The sequence below is a fragment of the Puma concolor genome, chromosome C1 (assembly GCF_028749965.1).
Source record: "Puma concolor isolate L17-30 chromosome C1, mPumCon1.1.hap2, whole genome shotgun sequence".
In the NCBI taxonomy this organism is placed as follows: Eukaryota; Metazoa; Chordata; class Mammalia; order Carnivora; family Felidae; genus Puma; species Puma concolor.
The window spans coordinates 222666533-222687359 of NC_141674.1; the positions used below are offsets into that span (position 1 = coordinate 222666533).

At 54.4% G+C, this 20827-nt stretch overlaps 1 protein-coding gene across 5 annotated transcripts in view; it reads right to left on the reverse strand.

Annotated features, from left to right (window-relative positions):
- Positions 1 to 20827, reverse strand: part of PASK (PAS domain containing serine/threonine kinase) — a 41278-nt gene that overhangs the window by 18077 nt on the left and 2374 nt on the right. For 4 of the 5 annotated variants that reach the window (XR_015255673.1, XM_086720175.1, XM_086720176.1 and 1 more), the window contains exons 3-10: positions 11703 to 11868; positions 9740 to 9972; positions 9018 to 9188; positions 8211 to 8351; positions 7614 to 7748; positions 5544 to 5804; positions 3578 to 3770; positions 1308 to 1464 (exon numbers count right to left, since the gene is read on the reverse strand). Coding sequence is in view for 4 of the 5 variants with exons in the window: in XM_086720175.1 (XP_086576301.1) it covers positions 1308 to 1464; positions 3578 to 3770; positions 5544 to 5804; positions 7614 to 7748; positions 8211 to 8351; positions 9018 to 9188; positions 9740 to 9972; positions 11703 to 11868 (1457 nt within the window). In the remaining variant the exon portion in view is untranslated. Of the gene's footprint in view, positions 1 to 1307; positions 1465 to 3577; positions 3771 to 5543; positions 5805 to 7613; positions 7749 to 8210; positions 8352 to 9017; positions 9189 to 9739; positions 9973 to 11483; positions 11869 to 20827 lie in introns of all 5 variants that reach the window. The other variant, XM_086720177.1, reaches the window with a different exon arrangement.

Sequence of the window (20827 nt, forward strand, 5' to 3'; positions counted from 1 at the left end):
ACACCTACAGGGCCTCTAGGAGGGACGTCGGTCTAGCACTACAACTTGAGCTCAGCACGTCCAACCCGAGAGAAGCGTCGGAAGCGGCTCATCTGGTGGGACTTGCTTGTCGCACAACCTCGTCCCAGAAAATGGAGCGTGCGGGGCCCAGACGGGAGCTTGGGGCAGAGCAGATGAGAGCCACTGCCAGGGTCCCCCACCCCGGGACTCGCAGGCCGGGAGCCCAGCGGCTTGTAGCAGCGACCACCCCTGGGGCCAGGGGATCACGCCTCAGGCGGCCCCGCCGGGGGAGGGTCCCCCCGTCCACAGATGGGCACGTGGCACAGAGACCATCCAAAGCGGACCCCAGAGTGAAGTAGCGGAAAGCCAGGGAATCCAAGCCAACGGCAGGAAAGCAGCGAAACCGCAGAGCTCCACGGGAGGTGACGCGTGGAAAGGGCTCGGACGCGCACGTCTCACACACACACGTCCAGGACAACACGCACGGGGTGACCCGGTCTGTGCCACAGGGGCAAGAGCGGCTGCCCACGAGCACCCGCGGACGCGGAGGACACGCTAGGAAGGTGCCCCGCTCCGAGGACAGGGACGTGGCGGGGCAGCCCCAACAGCTGACGGCGGCTCCCGCGGGGAGAAAACTAGTTAAGAAACTCCAAAACGCTGTGTACCGTGGGACCACGATCTAAGCAGGGGCGACCGGTGAATTTCTCTCTGCCTTTCTACATTTTCCACGTGTTCTAACGTGGACTTGACCACTCTACATACAGTATTTCGTTATTTAAAAGAGAGCAGATGCAAATGGTTTTTTATTTTTTTTTTTAATTTTTTTTTTTTCAACGTTTATTTATTTTTGGGACAGAGAGAGACAGAGCATGAACGGGGGAGGGGCAGAGAGAGAGGGAGACACAGAATCGGAAACAGGCTCCAGGCTCCGAGCCATCAGCCCAGAGCCTGATGCGAGCCTGACGCGGGGCTCGAACTCAAGGACCGTGAGATCGTGACCTGGCTGAAGTCGGACGCTTAACCGACTGCGCCACCCAGGCGCCCCTACAAATGGTTTTTTAAATGAGGAAATCCTGCTATGTTAACTCCCTGGAACCCCACCCACACAACGGGGCTGGGTCTCAAGGCCACCACCGGGGACCACGCCAGGGACCACGCCAGGGACCACGCCCAACAGCGGACTGGAGCAAGCACTCGGTGGCCAGGAGCTAGCGCCGCCACCGCTGCTGCGGGCACCTGTCTCCCCGCAGCACGCTCCTCGACCGCGCCCGCCTACCGCCGCCCCACCCCACCTCCAGGGGACTCACCGCGGAACAGGCGGAGGCGGGAGGGCAGGAGGGAGGTGGCCTCCGGGGTCTGCCTGGCCCCCGGTCCCTGCGAAGGCTTCTCGGCTTCCCGCTACCTCTAGGGTCTCGCCTCGTGGCAGCTCATGGTCTCCGACAAGCGAGCCGTCAACCCTGGAATCTGGCAGCAACAGAACAGACCGTTTCCCACCTGCTGACCGAGTCTCCCCCCACGGGACTCGTGAGCAGGGGGGGCCCCGACCTGATCTCGGAAGCCGTGGCGAGCCTACGTCCGCAGCGTGTCCCGGGCCACCCCCTCGCCACTCCGCAGGTGCCCAATCGGGGCCAGCGGCCCCCACTCTCCCTGCTGCAGTGTCCCAGGCCCTGTCCTCAGCCGGCAGGATCCCACCACCACCACCCCCCGGGGCTGCAGCGCGTCCCTCCATCTGCCGAGAGCCCCCCGAGGGCTCTGCTCTGACTCCAGGTAAAAGCCCAAATCCGTACTGTGACCCCCCACGGCCCTGCGGCCCGCCTCCTGACCCTCCGCCCAGGGCCTCTGGCCCCCGTCCCTGGAACGCCACTCCTGCCTCCTTCGGTGCTTCACCAAAAGCCACCGTCCCAAGGGTCCCTCCCAGGCCCACGGACCCTGAGACTGTACGTCCTCCCCCTGCCTCGCTCTTCCTCCTGAGGGCTGGTCACCTACGCGTCAAGCCTATACTTGCGTGTCACAGCCTCCCCACCAGCTCCCCGGCCCGGTGCCTGTCCACCCACACAGGGCCGAGCACACAGCAGGGGGGGTGGGAGCAGGCGGGCTGTCCCCGTAAATGGCAGTCTGGATCGGGGCTGTGGGGAAGAAGCCCGGCCCCCGGCGGTGGAAGTGGACGGGCCGGCACCATCTTTCCAGTGGACATTCGGACGACAGCCAGAAAAAGCAAGCATCCCCACGTGCCCAGAAATGCCACTTCCGAGAGTTCATCCTGAGGAGGCACAGGGAGAGGGGCAGAAGCGACCCCCGCCCCCTGACCTTCCACAGAGAACGTGCGTTAGACACACACACGGGAGAGACGGTGGAACGGTGGGAAAGGGAAGACTCGGAACTAGCGACGGAGAAAAGAAACTGAAAAAGGGCCGTCTGTGTAGACAGAACGCAGATGCGACGGAGGAAGCCGGCGTGGGAACAGTGGAGACCCCAGCAGAGCCAGCAGCCCGACAAAGCACCTTGTGAAACAAAATGCTACGAGGTCACCTCCAGTGCCTGGAAAGCAACCCTCAGGGCACACGCCCCACTCCCAGCCTCGGGTCCGAGCCACGCGCTGCAGAAACCCCCGCTGGGGTTCAGCGCCCAGAACACAGAGCGCTGCCCCACGACACAACGGCTCCCACGTGGCCCCTCCACTCCCTTGGTGACTGTGTTAAACCCCCGTATGTGAGCGCTCAGACAGCAAGTCGGGCCACAGGCGGCAGCACGGGGACAACGTGTTCCAAGGCACCCCGAGCCTGCCCCGTGCGCACGGCATCACTACCACGCCACCCTCCAAGAGGGCCACGGAGCCCTGGACACATGCGGCCGCCTGACACCTGCTGCTCCCCAGCAGCCCTCTCGTTTCATTTCCGGTGTCCCCTCCCACGGGACGTCAGAGACCAGGGAACGTGAGGACCGCACCCTGTCAGCGGGCAGTGAGGGAGCGGGTACTTGCAGAGTGGGGCCCTGTGGGCTGGGAGCAGAACGGGGCGCAGCTGCTCCTCGCTCCTTGTCAACGGAAAGGTGAGCACTGAGGAGGCTGCCGGGCGGTATCGTGCCCTGTGGTCCCTGCTCCTGGTGCCCCGAAGCCAGAGAGGAGCCCTGCCAGGGCGGGAGCCGTGCTCCCGGCCCGTCCTCACACACCACGGCACCTAAGATGTTCACGTCTTGGGGACTTGGGATATTTGCTGAAATAACACTAAACGCTAAACTAAAAGTACAGAGGAGAAACACAACGAGCAAACAGGCCTAGAACTACTTAACTTAGGGGTTAACGCGATAGGCTACATTAACACTGTCGTAGGCTACGTGAGGCTCCACAGATCTACTCGTAAAACACCACCAACAAGCTACCCCCGGGACCCTCTCTATGCTCACGGCTGTCAGACTCACGACACGTCCCATCCCCTGGGAACACAGAAGGCCCACGACAGACAGGGTCTCCACGAATGCCCGGCGGCCACTCGCTTACACTCTCCGTCCCGCCCAGCACGCCCGTGCCCCCTCCCTCTGAGGTGTAGAGCTGTGTGTGGCTGGGCAGCCACGGACGCACCTGGGAGGAAGAGGCTGGGCCGACCCTTGGCCTCGCCGGCCGGGTCCCAGCCCTGGTGGGGGTCCACAGCACTCTCCCCAGGCTCACTCTGGTTGCCAACGTCCAAGCAGTTGGTCAGGTTTGGCCGTGGTAAGGAACTGTCATATGCGAGCTCCATGTAGTCGTAGAAACCGGGAATCAGAAAAGTGATATTCTAGAAAAGAAACCATGACATTTCAGATCTGGTGAGGATCCACCCTGACCCACGGGGCCGGCGCACCATCCGGTCTGCAGACAAAATGTACGCGACGTGAGCACATCTCCGGGCAAGGTGAGCAAAGACCCCAGGTCGTATTCCTTTCAACAGACCCACAAAGCCCCTCTGACACTCAACATGGAATTCGTGACTTTTCCTCCCTTTTCTTACGAAAAAACAAAATCAACAACTGAAGCTACCAATACCAACACACCTCCATGTCTCCCGGGCAGATGTTCGCCCCATGTTTTCCTTAGGCATGAAAGCCACGTGTGCAAATCTCACATGTGCAAACGTGGCTCTCAGGGAGCGATGGGTGCCCAGGATAAGACAAAGGACCTGGGGCGCCTCTGCTGTGCTGGCCAGCACCTCAGCATGAGGGTCCCAGGCCCCCGAGCTGCAAGGACACGTGCCCTCTCTGAACCCGTGTGCGCCCCCTACTCACAGCCGTGTGAATCTGGAACACAGTCTAATCCAGAGGCAGGTCCATCCACCCCACATGTGGTCCCTACAAAGACGGGACGCCCTCGATGTTCCTGCGGGAACCCCTGGTCCAGAACTCACACTGACTGTGTTTTCATTAACTTCAAACTAAGTTTACCTTCATTTAACTAAGTTTCAGCTTACTTGCTCCTTAATATTTCTAATTAGAAAACAAAGAGGGACCTGTGTTTGGACCTTGTCACTGGGTCTGAGAATGACAAGAGGGAACAACGTTCCCTTCCTCTGCGGCAGCGCGTGGTGAACAAGGTGCTCCGTGAAGGGCTGCAGGCAGCCAAGGGCCGAGCCAGCCGGGCGCACCGGCACAGTGGCCACTCGATGTCAAAAGCGATGCACCAGCCGGCAGCCTCTCCCTCCCCCGTGACCCTCCTCCCACTGAGCAGAGGGCCCGTGTCCCCTTTCCAGGACCCAGGAGGACCCTGGGACCACGTGAGGAGCATGCTGTGGCTGCCTGAGATGCTCACCTGCCCTTGGAGCCCGGCCACCACACGACACACAGGGGCTCTCAACACCGCCCCAGCCACGGACCTAGGCAGCCAGACCCACGGGTAGGCGCGCCTGGGGACGATGCCAGCCCCGGCTGACACTACATCAAAGAGACTAGGCCATCCTGCCGAGCCCAGCCCAAAGGGCCCATCTGTGACCTAAATATGAGATTGTCATGTTTTAGGCACCAAGCTCACAATGGTTTGCAGCAACAGATACAGACTCTCAGCACGGTCTTAGATAGAAACTGGCAGTTGGCATCCCAGCTGGGCCTGGCTCTTGGTGTGTGGAGATTTCCACCTCCCCGTGTTCAAGAAATTCAGAGAAAGCTCCATCCAAGGAAGAAGTTCATAAACACTTTCCTCTGACTCTGACCGCACAACAGACCCCCCCCAAGATGGCCCCCAGGGCACAGGAGGTGAGACAAGCCCCGAGCTCCACGCGCAGAGAAAATCCGCACAGGTGGGACACACGCTCTGCTCGGGACAGGTCTCAGGGTGACAGCCCCTCCCTCTCCCAGGGCAGCACCTCGAGACAGCCCAGGGGGTCATGGAGGGCTCGGCGTGGGGTCCGGAGAAATGAGTGCAGACAGGGAGCACGCTGCCCGGCACCCCCCAGGGGCAGCCAGGGGGCCGGCCCAGCAGACAGGGAGGTACGAGGCCTGTGGCAAGCACAGGTCCTCACTGTGGAAATGGACCAGCCCCCTGCAGGGGCACGCAGGCTGGCCACCTACGCAAGGCCCACCTTGCCCAGGAGCTCCGTCTTCCCGTAACCGAACAGCATCAGGGCAAAGCTGTGGTTGATGCCATAGATGGTCCCGTCGGGCAGGAGGGTGATGAGGCCGCTGATGGTGGAGAACACCCAGACTGACGCCGAGTAACCCCGCTCAGGCACTGCCCTGCCGTCTTCCACCATCTCGCTTCTGGTCTCGGATTTCAGTTTTAAGCTCAGAGGGAAGGTGGTGCCATCTTTGGCTCTCCCGACAGACCTCTGAATCTTGAGATTCTGGAAGGAACACGCACCACTGAGCTGACAGCAGCATCGCACCCAGCCCCAGCTTTGAGTCTTTGCAGCCTGAGAAGTGAACCCACCCACGTGTGCTGGGGAGCACCCCCAAACATCACACTCCCCACACCGGCCCTCCTTCCCTGAGCTCCCCACACCCCGCCTTTGCCCCAGGGAAAGCGGAAGCTGGCCAGGAGCTGTGACCGGGGGCGAGGGCACCCCAGCACGGCAGCCGCTCACCACTCCAGAAAGGCCCGAGGGCAGCAGACACCAGGGCAACCAAGACGCGCGCGAGGGCTGGCGTCTGGGAGGGAGGGCCAGCGCTCCTCCCCGCTCTCCACCTCGGACCGCCAGTATCCCCAGGGTGCCCCCCTCTGCAGACGGCCCCATCCCTCACTCTGTCCCCCATCCTTCGGCCTGAGGGGCAGTGGCTCCCTGCTGTTGCTGACTACTGGGTGGCCACGCCCCATCTGCCTCATCGGCACCTACATCACCCACGAGAGCACATCCTTGCTTTACGTTTCCCTTCTTGAAGACATGGAATGTATCCAGTTTCAAGTAAACCTCGACCAAGGCAATATCCTCACCCAAGGGCTTTGAGACTGTGCGCCCTTTCAGGTTTCAAGATGAGGCCCAGGCTTCTGTGCCCACCCCTCGCCCTATCCCACCCACCCCTTCGAGGGGCCACCTGGGAGACAGAAGATGTGAAGGGGCCCACGTCGTGGGCACCGCCCTGAACACAGGAGGGGAGCTTCACTCAGCAGCACTGCACCCTCAACAGGGTCGGGACTCCACACGCCAGGCTCCCTGTGCCAAGGCCGTAGGCCAGGCGTCAGGTCCCAGGGGGCCCCACAAGGAATGAGGGGTGCAGCACCTGTCTCCATTCGCTGCCGGGGAGTCGGGGACTCTAGTTCGAGGTTATTACAAACGTGCCTTCTAGAACATACTTCTCTTGGATGCGTGCCTGCGTTCAGACTGAGCAGGTGCTGACACGCGAGCTCCCAGCGGGGCTGGGCCAACAGGCGCCCCCCACCCCCCGGCCTTGGGGCAGGGGAGAGGACACAGAGACAATAAGGACTAGGGACGGGGGCAGGGGGTTCCCATTGAGCTGGAAAGCTGAAAAATAGCCGATGACTGCTCAGAGGGTTCGGCTCTTGGCCTGAGGCCAGCCAGAGAACCAACGAGTGCCTTTGGGTGGCCTGAAACCACCTGCGAGTGCCTATGGGTGGCCTGAAACCATCTCTGATTTCTTACAGCGGCAGAGGTGACTTTAGGCAAAAATCAACCGTCCAGTCTGATCCTGCAGGTCACTGGGGTGTGACATGAGGTGAACTCACTGCAGTGTGGGTCACTGGTGTGGAGGCTGCACACTAGTATGAAACGGGGCTCCTGGGAACTGGGAGGATTCGGTCGGCATCAGAACCTCCCCCCGACCCCAGACCGCCACTGACCCCAAAGCTGCCGGCCCTCCCCCATCTGACTGCCATCCTGCCTTGAGGGGACACCTGCCATCAGCCCGTTCTCCCTGTCCCTCAAGACCCCAGACCTGTCAGTAAAGAGAGGCAGCAGGCGTTCCCTACCCCAGGCTCCAGGGAGAGGACCGAGGGGACAGGGCAGTCAGTTGGAGAGCCACACGGGCCCTGACCGGGTAAGGCTTCTGAGCCCAGAGAGCAACAGGGGAACGGGTGCCACTGAGCACAGGTCCCAGACTGTGTGGCCAGGTCACGGATTCCAGTCTGGGAGATGAACGGTCACCAGTCACTGGATAGACAGACTCCCTGCGGTGGCCAGAGGTCCCCGGGGCCCTACCTGTGGGACGAGCTCGCCGGGCGGAGGCAGCTGCACAGAAGGGATGAGGTCTGCCACGTGCTGCCCGAGCACCTCCTCCCTGGACGCGTACCCGTACAGGAGAGGGAAGAGGCTGTCGCACGACGTTATGGTTCCCTAGGAGGAAGTACCAACATTTTTAAGCCTTAGGATAAAACTCCTGGCACCTCAGCTTCAAGCTCCACCAAACGCCAAGTCTCGAGCTTGAAAGTTCGCACCGCGCGCGGCAGAAGTGTGCGAGGCGTGCACAAACACTCCTGAGGCCCAAATTCCTGACTTCTCGAGATGTTCCGCAGAAGCCGGCACAAACCACACCCACAGCTCACAGCCCAGGGCTGTGTACCACACACGGTGCGGAAACAGTCCTGTGAGTGGTTCTGATTATATCCCAGTAGTACACATGAGGAAACTGAGGCACAGGGAGATTGGATTCCTTGCCCAAGTGCACACAGTGGGGGGTGCAGCGGGGCCTCCCACAAGCCCCAAAGGCACACAGCAGGCCACAAGGTGAGCCCGAGCTCCGGGAGCAGCGCCACAGGGTCAAGTTCCGTGCAGCTGAGATGCCGCGGGCACACTCACATCGCTCTGGAAAGCGACCCAGGCCGAGACGCGCTCCACGGGCTCCAGCATGACCACACAGCAGAGGCTGCGTTCCCGCTTCACCTTCTTCATCCACACAGAAACTGGAACCTTCTCCCCACTGCGGCTCATGATGTCCACCTGTGGGGACAGACGGGCCTGCACCTGGCCCTCCCTGGACCCCAGGCCCACGGACGTCTGCGGCCTCTGCTCACCTGCCCCACATCTCGGAAATGAACCAAAGTATAAACAAGGTTTCGGACACTTAACCTAACAGTCTCTGAGCCAACGTTCTATGGGAAGAGAAGGGTTTCTGGCAGCTTCGTTCAACACCACAGGGGAAACAGCATCCGTAACTTCTCGAGGAAACAGACACCAATGTGTGGTGAACATGCCAACTTTTTCTTCACAACAGCCAGGTGGCCTTTCAGAAGTAGCGGACCACATCTCACTCCCCTCGGTGCCCGGGGCCAAGGGCTCAGCATCTAACACGCAGTTCAACCCGTCAACTGCCAGCTGATGCACCACACGGGGAGGACCGAAGCCCCCGGGAAACCTTGCCAGCCCCGCCAACGAACACCGACACACAGAGCTGGAGATTTAGGGGTGGGGACCCTGAGACGAGAGCATCCGCGCCGCATCCTGCAGGCCCGCAAACCGCTGACTGGCCTCCTCCCCCATCAGGTGGTACCGCCCTCACGCCAGCTCAGCTGTCCCCCGCACCAGCACCGAGGGGGGGACAGCAGCCGCGGTGGCCGGTGACCGGCCGTGTTTGTACGGCCCCGGCGGCACACGCCGGGCACTCACCACCGTGCCAAACACAACGGCGGCGTGGCCGTCAGCCTCCACGTGCTCTTCGCTGAGGGCCTTCACCACGTCGGAATCTGGCTTCAGGAAGAACTGCGTGAGATTCTGGCCGATCAGGTCATGGCTGCTGTACCCCAGGAGCTGGCAAGCCTTGTCGTTGGCGACCAGGATCTGGGGGTCACGGAGAGGAGAGGGCACGAGCATCACCAGCGGCACCTCTAACCCCCGGGAACAGCAGACGAGGCGGCATGGTCCAGCGTCCTCCTCCCAGTGTCCTGCCCTGGCGGTTCACAGCAGTGACGCCTTGGGTCCTCGGGGGCCTTGGCCACAGAGGGGGACACAAGAAATGGCAGCGCCGCGACCGGGCACCTCACGTCATCAAGACTACGTGGACGTGTGGGGACTTAGGCCATACTCCTGCCCACCGAACAATTTCAGTTCTCTGTGCCCCTAAGCGCTCTGCTCTCAGGCTGGGAATGCGTTCTCACTCTCGGGCGGCCAGTGCCTTAGCACGAGCGCGTGCCTCGCCCCCTCCCTGGGGTCTCCACCTTGGTGAGAGGACTGTTTGGTGTGGTTGAGTCTTGTTTATGTCGCTTCTGCAACTACACAGGTGAAACCCAACGCTTTTCTGATCTCACTTAACACAAACGCCTCTGTTTGAGGCCACGGGTTGAAGACACGGGCTACACGCTCATGGCAGGGTCACAAACCGAAGCAAATACCTCTGTGGTCTTGGCGTCCACGGTGAAAACAGCCTTGTTCGGGTTGGACACGGGGGCCGGGAGGAGGGGCGTGGACCGCCCCGAAGACAAGCCCCGCAGCAGGGAACAGCAGGACGCGCCCCCCAGGGACCCGGCCGCGTCCGACCGCTCCGGTGCGGCCAGGCAGTGCGGCTTGCTCGCGCACATATTCTGGGCAGCCAGCGAGGACAGACAGTAGGAGCTCCATCTGCCTTCTGGAAAGAGAAGGAAAGGAAGCCTTGGACCTGCCAGGAGCGCACTCCTCAAACACACCGCCACACACAGCCCCTGCTCTCAGTTCCTGCCAAAGGCTCCAAGGGCTGGTTTGCACCCCTGGGTGCGTCTCAAACGTCCCCAGAGCCCAACAGAACAACACCTGGGTGTGTCTAGCCATGCGGAGTCGCACCTATGGGGAGCAGGCCCAGCCTCAGTGATTCTGTGTAAACACACTCTGAGGTCCCTTTCCACCCAGCCCCCCGAGGGGTGCCCTCCTGGGTCTGTCCTAACGCCCCTCGATCCCAGAAAGTCTCCCAAATCCAAGAGCTGCCTGGCTGTCCCGGCCCCTTCCTCTCTCCCTCATTCATTGGTCAGGTTCACTCACGATCCCTCCAGAAAACCCCCTCCCGGTAACAGGTCCAGTGGCTCCCAAGATGCTCAACCCCGTGGCTAGTTCTCAGGGCTCCTTCACCCCCACCATCAGCAGCCCTGGGCCAGGGGGCAGCTCCCCAGCTCTTAAACCTCTGCCCTTGGCAGAGCTCCCGCCCCCCTCCACCTGCCTGAGCTCTCATCACCCTGGAACCCTGGGGATCAAGCTCACCGCTTCCGCTCCATCCCAGCCACTCCTTGGTGGCTTTAAATACACTTCACCCAGGAATGTGCTGCGAGGCCCCTGCTTACACCCCTGCCCTGCCTCTCCTTTCCCATCTCAGTAAATGTCAGCTCCATCCTTCAAACGGCTCAAAAACCAGGCAAAGGCAAGTCTTCCCCCCTTTCCCCTCCTTAGCTCACGGGCCCACCCCAGACCATTCTAGGAGCCTGGAAACTGCACGGCCCAGAGCCTCGGCCCTCCTCTTCCAGGCTGCCCCAGGCCCGGCCTGATCTCCTTACAGCACCAGACAGGCGCTGTGGCCCCAGCTCCGCCCCCTGCTCCCCAAGCAGACACCCACCCATGCTCCCTCCCAAGGCCGAGGGCGAGGGTGGCTACCTGCCTGCCTCACAGACCTGCCCAGCCCACCCCACAGAGCCTCCAGCCCTCACCTGGAGGACCTAGCCTCTGCTCCCCTCTGAACAGCCCCACCCTGTGCCTCCAGGCCAGCATGTGAGCCCTCTTCTTGGGCTCTAACCCTCCTCCTCCGTGGGACTGTTCCTCACCTCCACCTTTCCTCCAGCACCAGCCCTTCTATCAACCTAACAGACTCCCCGTGTCCTAGCCCCGGGCTGCAGGCATGCACCTCTGTCTCCCAAAGCACCCCCTCCGACAACGAGCCCCTCGGGGGTGTCTGGGCTCTGGAGGCACCAGTTAACTTGGGGAAACATGAGCGAGTGGGTAGCAGGTGCCTCGACCTCCTGCCCCCTCCCCCCACCACACCGGGCACCATCTTCTGCACTGGAAAGCTAGCTGCCCTCAAGCCCGTGTTACTCGTCTGTAACTGGGAAGAAAGCATGAGCCCGCAGCCCAGCAGCTGGGAAATATTTGCCGAACTAAAGCCGCAAAACTGTATCTTACTTGCAAGGCAGCCCAGCCCAGGGTCGCGCTCACACACACTCCGCAGGACAGGCTCATGCCTAAGAATCACGGCGGCGCAGGAGAGGCTTCAGCCAGCACCGCCGCCCGCACACAGAGCGCGTCCTCTCAGCAAGAAGAGAGAGAGTGGCCAGAGCCCAGAGCGCCCCCTCGCCTGCGTTTTCGACACCGCCACCCACGATGCCCAGAAGGGGCGGGTACCGGAGAGGGCCATCCTGCTCTGGCACAGCTTCGCCAGCCCATTCCTTCTGCTCAGGTGTCTGTGCGCCGAGGACGAGGACCTGCGGGGCTCGGAGGTGGTCCGCACGGCAGGGCTCTCGGCGGGGCCTCCGCCCTCCATCGGGGAGCTGGCAGGCCAGGAGAACATCTGGAAAACCAAGCGAACGCCATCAGCATCTGCAGCACAAGAACCAAGAGGCAACTGATCCCCCCGCGAGGCTGAGAGCAGCTCAGCCCCACGGCCTCCCCCAGCTTACAACGCGAGCCCAGAAGGACCGAAGTCCTGCTAGGAGAAGTCCTTTGGGAGAAACGTGGGGGAAGAGACGGGAAAGAAAGAAGAAAATGAGGAGAGAGCAGAGCAGGGCAGGAGGGACCTCCAAGGAAGGCCCAGGCTGCGGCGGCACACCGACTACAGATGGCCCCAGGCGAAGGGCGTTCCCGACGACAGGAGCACCTGCCAGCGTGTGAGGCTCTGTGTGGCCCCAGCTTTCCCCAAATCCACTGCATCTGACCAGCCACACCCAGAATCATCCATGGGGCTTCCAACAAAATAGCAACGCAAAGCCAACATACAGAGTCTGGAGATGGGCCTGGCACCAGACGTTTGTGTTGTTAACTTCTTATTTTTAAATACTTGCAAGCAGTTGTAAGGAAAGCAAATACAGAAAAATCTCCTGCGTCCTTCACCATTTCCTCCAAAGGTGACATCTTGCAGAACCACTGTCTGGAGGTCCAGGCCAGGGTATACAGAACCTGCTTCCAAGACCCTCGTGGGCCTCTCCCCCCACCAATGCTCCCTCGTGGGCACACACAGGCCCAAGGACTGGCTGAGGGGCTTCCTTTCCAAGGAAGACCAGGCTCCAATAAGCAGGCGGGAGTGCCCCACAGGATGGACCTGCTATGGAAAGGGAAGGCAGTTGCCCCCCCCACCACCACATTGCAGCTCCAAACTCCAAGGAGGCCCCGCCCACCCGTTCTATTCTGGCTTGAAGGCCTTCATGAAGATTCACCACCAGGAGAGGAGGGCAGTGACTTTCATAGTTAACGGCTTTGAGCCCAATCTATAATTTTGCATACAGTGGTAACAGCATGGGATCTCCAGTATGTTCACGTTCCAGGCCCCTCAGGTGTTAGGGCCCGGCCAATGCTCACCTCAGCTGCCAGCTCCTGAGCACGGTGGGGCAGGGGCCCCCTAGACAGAAAACTGAAGGCCCTCCTATCACCAGCATGGAAGGCTGCTGACATCAAAACATGCCAGCGAGCCACAGAAATGGAGGTCGGGACAGCAGAGGAACAAAAAAGACGACAAAACAATCAATTTCACAAACAGACTGATGCTGTGATTGATGTCGGCACCCGGTGAAGATCGGTGGGGGGTGAACGCTGCTCCCCAGCACAGCCCCCTGGCCTGCCAGCATCAGCCCCTTCTGTGCACAATGTGAGCAACGATAATGCACAACTCTCAGCACGCTTGTGATGACCCAAGGGTCTCAGCTGCTACCACGAATTAGAAATGCCTAATAGCCTTGAGCTGTCAGTTTGGGAGTTGGCGTAATCAGGGGCAAAGTGGCACCTCTATGACTTGCCATGTACAAAAACTAGTTCCAGGTGAATTTAAAAACAAAACATAAAAGTTCTAGGGAAAAAAAAAGATGAAGCATACAGTGGCCTGGGTAACTTGAGCGGGCCCTGTATCCCAGACCAGCTAGAGCTCATTAAGAATATTGGTGCTGCGGCATCTCGGAGCTACCCAGAAAAGACACGACCTTTGAAAGATGCACATAAGCTGTACAGAGCTGTAAGCAGGTCACCCTAATGAGGCAGGGGCTCCCCGAAAGGACGCCAGGGCCCCAACAAGGGACAGTGTGGCCCTAGCTCAGGAGCCTGGGCCCTGGCAAAAGCAATCTTCCTGATTGCTTCCAAGATCAAGAACAAGCAAATACATTCTCTTCCAACAAAAAAGACAGGGAAACAGGTACATTTGGTGAGAGTCTACAGAAGAATCAAACAGATCCAGACCCACAAGAACATCAGATGTTAGAAGTACCCAGGTATATGTTTAAAACGTAAAAGATATGAGTCAAAAAGTGAGAACAAGAGTTTCTCAAAAATAACTACATACTGACTGAAAGAATCGATTTCAGCATTATACAAATGAAGATGTAATTTAAAAACTTTCCCACAAAGATCTCTAAGCCCAGATGGCTTCACTGGTGAATTCTATCAAACGTTTAAGAAGGAAATAACAATATTACACAAACTCCTCCAGAAATTAAAAACCAGTGGAGCACATCCAGCCCAGTGTTTGAGAGCAGCATTACCCTGATACCAAAACTGGACAAAAACATCGATAGAAAAGGAAACCACAGGGACACCTGGGTGGCTCAGTCGGGTGAGTGTCTGACTTTGGCTCAGGTCATGATGTCACAGTCCATGGGTTCGAGCCCCATGTGGGGCTCTGTGCTGACAGCTCAGAGCCTGCAGCCTGCTTTGGATTCTGTGTCTACTTCTCTCTCTGTCCCTCCCTGGCCTGTGTGTACTCGTGCGCTCTCTCTCTCTCTCTCTCTTTAAAATAAATAAATATTAAAAAAAAAAAAAAAAAAAAAAGGAAAGGAAACCACAGACCAAAAACCCTTGTGAACAAAGATGCAAAAATCCTCAACAAAGTGTTAGCAAATCCACCAGGCAATAAGTAGAAAGGAGAATACATGACAATCAGGCAGCGTTTATCACAGGAACAAAAGGCCAGTTTAACATTTGGAAATCAGTCAGTGTAATTCATCATATCAACAGGCTAAAAAAGGAAAAAAAAAAAAAGGAAGAAAAATCACACAATCATATCATATCAACAGATGTTGAAAAAGCATCTGACAAAATCTAACACCCCTTTATGGGAAAAAACACTCAACAGTTAGGAGTTGAGAATGTCCTCTACCTGATCCAGAGCATACATGAAGAACCCATAGCTAGCGACATGCTTGCCTTCCAAGGTCAGGAGCAGGGTAAAAACGTCCATTCTAGCCTCTTCTCCGGCGCTGTCCTGGAGGTCATAGCCAGGACACAATGGCAGAAAAAGAAAGAAAAGGCACATATACTGGAAAGCAGAGCATAAAGCTGTCTCGATTCACAGAGGACATGAGAACATACATAGAAAATCCTAAGGATTCATAAAACTAATAACCTGCTTATTTTTAAAGAGGGTGGAGGATGTAGGTTTTCAATGGACACTTCACCAAGGGAGGCACATGAATCACAAAGAAGCACATGAGAAAAACATTCACCATCATCAGTTACCAGGGAAATGGCAGTGAAGCCCTTAAGGAGCTACCATACACGAGCACCAGGCACTAGCGCAGACAGGCCCCACCTGTAGGGGCAGCAGGCCAAGCAGGGGCTGTGGGGGGCCAGGGGTGGGAAGGGCAGGGGTGGACTCAGAGCACAAAGGGGATTCTGAGGGTGACGGAAAGGCCCTCAGACTCAGCTGTGGCTGTGACTGTGAGGTTGGGTAAGCCTCCCGACACTCCTGAACTATGTACTTAACGTCAGCACGTTTTACTGTCTGTAAACTATCTCAATAAAGTTAATTTTTAATGTCATTGCATGAGTAAGACAGGTAGGTAGTCACAGCTGAAAAGAAAATCCGAGGATTGGAAGATCTATGTGAATAAATAACCCAGAATGCAAGGACATAAAATCATGAGAGAGAAGTTAAGAGATTCAGGCTGAGATGATCTAACTGGAGGGAGAGTGGAGAGGAAGAAACATCAGAAGAGGTAAGAGCGAGTGAGCTTCAATAACAAAGAAATAAATGTACAGGTCCACACCCCTGAGGGGGGCAACTGGGCCTGCCAGGTGTGAAAGATCGACAGGAAGCTGTGCTCACCGGGCGGGTGTGTCTGGGCAGGAATAACCAAACCCATCAAAGGAGCAAACGGGCGCCCAGCCGCAGGCCTGCGCGGGCCCGAGCCCCGGACCCGTGCCTGCGGGAGGGCCCGTGGCTGGAAGAACCCAGCCACCAGCACACGGGGAGGCCAAAGTGGCTCCACCTCCAGACCAGGATGGTCACAGCAGAGCTGGCCACACGCCAAATGCACAAAGCGGTGTCCAGGATGTGAAAGACTTAACTTGTCAAAGTCAAAACACTAGGCTTTTAGAAGACAATTAGAAAGACCGTCTGTGAGTTTTGGGCAAGGAGAGTTTTCTTCAACAAGACACAAAAAGCTCTACCTGCAACATAAGATTGAAAATTTAGCATTAAAGTTGAGAACACCTGTTCACATACATACACACACATATAGACACACGCGCACACACACACACACAAACCAAATGATAGAAATAAACCACAGGTTGGGAGAAGATATTTGCCACACATATATCACCAGAAAATATCCAGTATAGTTTAAAAGGTCAATCATTGAAAATTTACAAAATTCTAGGGCACCTGGGTGGCTCAGTCAATTAAGCGTCCGACTTCGGCCCAGGCCATGATCTCATGGTTCATGAGTTCGAGTCCCAAGTCCGGCTCTGTGCTGACAGCTCAGAGCCTGCTTCAGATTCTGTGTCTCCCTCTCTCTCTGCCCCTCCTCCCCTCTCAAAAATAAACATTTTTTAAAAATTTACAAAATTCTAAAAGACACACCCAGTTCTATAGAAAAATGAAAACAAGGATTTCATTCAACAAGAAGAGGAAGCCCTAATGGCCAATAAACCTATAACAAAAGGTTTAATTTTATAAGCATAATCATGACAATTGTACACCGACTACATCAGCAAAACGTAGTAATTCTAACATAGAGATGCTGTCCTCTGAGAGCACACGACCTGGCTTCATCAACCTTCAAACGCTCCTGTTTTCACAGGTTTAACTCAAATGCCAACCAGAAACACCTGCAAGTCCAGCCCTATGTTTTCAGGATCATTTTTCTGGGTTTTGCTTTTTCCTCTGTACCTGCTCTGAGCAGAAGATCCAGGAAGTTGAACCAGAGAGCACCTGACGGTGTCTAAGAGTAATTCCATTGCTGTTGCTAGTTTTGATTTCAGAAGGCATGAGTGTCCCCCCCCCACCCCGGACCCCCGAGACCAAACAGAAGCAAGAAGAGATTTGCAGGGAGCTTCTGGGAAAGTACCCTTTGCTCTTATGGGTGAACCTTTGGAAACAACCATCTTTCTCCCACTAGAACACAAGCTGGGAAGCAAACAGCTCCAACTGATCCCACCACTGCTGTGCAACCAGGTGCAGAACCGGCCTCAGGGAGAAGCCAACATGATGGAGAGCAAAGCAGAGGATGGCAAGGATGGCATTTTGAGCCACTGGATAAACCCACCCTAAAATCCTCCTTCCTCTGGACTTCAGGTTTGGGGCCAATAACTACTCAGAGCCTTTCCAAGACCATCTGTGTCTCTCCCCTGGAGGCATCCTAGAGAATATCTAGGGTGACAGCTGCTGCGATGAGGCGGGGAGGGGGAAGCAAAAGGCACTTCCCAGACCTGAAAGGGCAATAAAGGCTTCCTGGAGGAGGCACCAGCAGAGCTGAGCACTGAAAACTGGGATGAAGAAGCCTTCCAGGCAGACAGAGGCACCTTAAGACAAAGATTCCCACAGTACCCCGGGGAGTTTGGGACACAGGAAAGTGGGTGGAGATGGCCTGGAAAAGTCAGGCATAACTCCCAGGGATTCCTAAGCCTGCCCAAGCAGTCTGGACTTCTTACCAAAGATTGTCTACGCTTGGGAATAACATGACCAGATTGGCAGTTTACAAACATCACTCCAGGAGCAAAGGAGGTGGGGGATGGTGGGGAGGCAAGTAATACAGGCAAGAAATACAAGGTCTTACATTAAAGCAGTGGCAGAAAGAATACAGGAGCCCCCAAATATATAAAACAATTACTCACAAACATAAGCAACCTTATTGATAAGAATGTGGTAATTGCAGAGGATTTTAACACTCCACTTACAGAAATGGATAGATCATCTAGACACACGGTCAATAAAGAAACAAGGGCCCTGAATGATACATTGGATCAGATGGACTTGACAGATATATTTATAACTCTGCATCCCAAAGCAACAGAATATACCTTCTTCTCGACTGCACATGGAACATTCTCCAAGATAGATCACATACTGGGTCACAAAACATCCCTTCATAAGTATACGAGAATTGAAATCATACCATGCATACTTTCAGACCACAATGCTATGAAGCTTGAAATCAACCACAGGAAAAAGTCTGGAAAACCTCCAAAAGCATGGAGGTTAAAGAACACCCTACTAAAGAATGAGTCGGTCAACCAGGCAATTAGAGAAGAAATTAAAAAATATATGGAAACAAATGAAAATGAAAATACAACAATCCAAACGTTTTGGGATGCAGCGAAGGCAGTCCTGAGAGGAAAATACATTGCAATCCAGGCCTATCTCAAGAAACAAGAAAAATCCCAAATACAAAATCTAACAGCACACCTAAAGGAAATAGAAGCAGAACAGCCCAAACCCAGCAGAAGAAGAGAAATAATAAAGATCAGAGCAGAAATAAACAATATAGAATCTAAAAAAAACTGTAGAACAGATCAACGAAACCAAGAGTTGGTTTTTTTTTTTTTTTTTTTTTTAATTTTTTTTTTTTTGAACGTTTATTTATTTTTGGGACAGAGAGAGACAGAGCATGAACGGGGGAGGAGCAGAGAGAGAGGGAGACACAGAATCGGAAACAGGCTCCAGGCTCTGAGCCATCAGCCCAGAGCCTGATGCGGGGCTCGAACTCACGGACCGCGAGATCGTGACCTGGCTGAAGTCGGACGCTTAACCGACTGCGCCACCCAGGCGCCCCAAGAGTTGGTTTTTTGAAAAAATAAACAAAATTGATAAACCTCTAGCCAGGCTTCTCAAAAAGAAAAGGGAGATGACCCAAATAGATAAAATCATGAATGAAAATGGAATCATTACAACCAATCCCTCAGAGATACAAGCAATTATCAGGGAATACTATGAAAAATTATATGCCAACAAACTAGACAACCTGGAAGAAATGGACAAATTCCTAAACACCCACATGCTTCCAAAACTCAATTAGGAGGAAATAGAAAGCTTGAACAGACCCATAACCAGCAAAGAAATTGAATCAGTCATCAAAAATCTCCCAAAAAAAAAAAAAAAAAAAAAAAAAAAAAAAAAAACTCCTAACAAATAAGAGTCCAGGACCAGATGGCTTCCCAGGGGAGTTCTACCAGACGTTTAAAGCAGAGATAATACCTATCCTTCTCAAGCTATTCCAAAAAATAGAAAGGGAAGGAAAACTTCCAGACTCATTCTATGAAGCCAGTATTACTTTGATTCCTAAACCAGACAGAGACCCATTAAAAAAAGAGAACTACAGGCCAGTATCCCTGATGAATATGGATGCAAAAATTCTCAATAAGATACTAGCAAATTGAATTCAACAACATATAAAAAGAATTATTCACCATGATCAAGTGGGATTCATTCCTGGGATGCAGGGCTGGTTCAACATTAGCAAATCAATCAATGTGATACATCACATTAATAAAAGAAAAGAACCATATGATCCTATCAATCGATGCAGAAAAGGCCTTTGACAAAATTCAGCAACTTTCTTAATAAAAACCCTCGAGAAAGTCGGGATAGAAGGAACATACTTAAACATCATAAAAGCCATTTATGAAAAGCCCACCGCTAACATCATCCTCAATGGGGAAAAACTGAGAGCTTTTTCCCTGAGATCAGGAACATGACAGAGATGTCCACTTTCACCGCTGTTGTTTAACATAGTGTTGAGAGTTCTAGCATCAGCAATCAGACAACAAAAGGAAATCAAAGGCATCAAAATTGGCAAAGATGAAATCAAGCTTTCACTTTTTGCAGATGACATGATATTATACATGGAAAATCCGATAGACTCCACCAAAAGTCTGCTAGAACTGATACATGAATTTAGCAAAGTTGCAGGATACAAAATCAATGTACAGAAATCAGTTGCATTCTTATACACTAATAATGAAGCAACAGAAAGACAAATAAAGAAACTGATCCCATTCACAATTGCACCAAGAAGCATAAAATACCTAGGGATAAATCTAACCAAAGATGTAAAAGATCTGTATGCTGAAAACTATAGAAAGCTTATGAAGGAAATTGAAGAAGATATAAAGAAATGGAAAAACATTCCATGCTCATGGATTGGAAGAATAAATATTGTCAAAATGTCAATACTACCCAAAGCTATCTACACATTCAATGCAATCCCAATCAAAATTGTACCAGCATTCTTCTCGAAACTAGAATAAGCAATCCTAAAATTGATATGGAACCACAAAAAGCCCCTAATAGCCAAAGTAACTTTGAAGAAGAAGACCAAAGCAGGAGGCATCACAATCACAGACTTTAGCCTCTACTACAAAGCTGTAATCATCAAGACAGCATGGTATTGGCACAAAAACAGACACATAGACCAATGGAATAGAATAGAAACCCCAGAACTAATACCCACAAACGTATGGCCAACTAATCTTTGACAAAGCAGGAAAGAACATCCAATGGAAAAAAGACAGTCTCTTTAATAAATGGTGCTGAGAGAACTGGACAGCAACATGCAGAAGATTGAAACTAGACCACTTTCTCACACCATTCACAAAAATAAACTCAAAATGGATAAAGGACCTGAATGTGAGACAGGAAATCATCAAAACCCTAGAGGAGAAAGCAGGAAAAGACCTCTCTGACCTCAGCCGTAGCAATCTCTTACTTGACACATCCCCAAAGGCAAGGGAATTAAAAGCAAAAATGAACTACTGGGACCTTATGAAGATAAAAAGCTTCTGCACAGCAAAGGAAACAACCAACAAAACTAAAAGGCAACCAACGGAATGGGAAAAGATATTTGCAAATGACATATCGGACAAAGGGCTAGTATCCAAAATCTATAAAGAGCTCACCAAACTCCACACCCGAAAAACAAATAACCCAGTGAAGAAATGGGCAGAAAACACGAATAGACGCTTCTTTAAAGAAGATATCCGGATGGCCAACAGGCACACGAAAAGATGCTCAATGTCGCTCCTCATCAGGGAAATACAAATCAAAACCA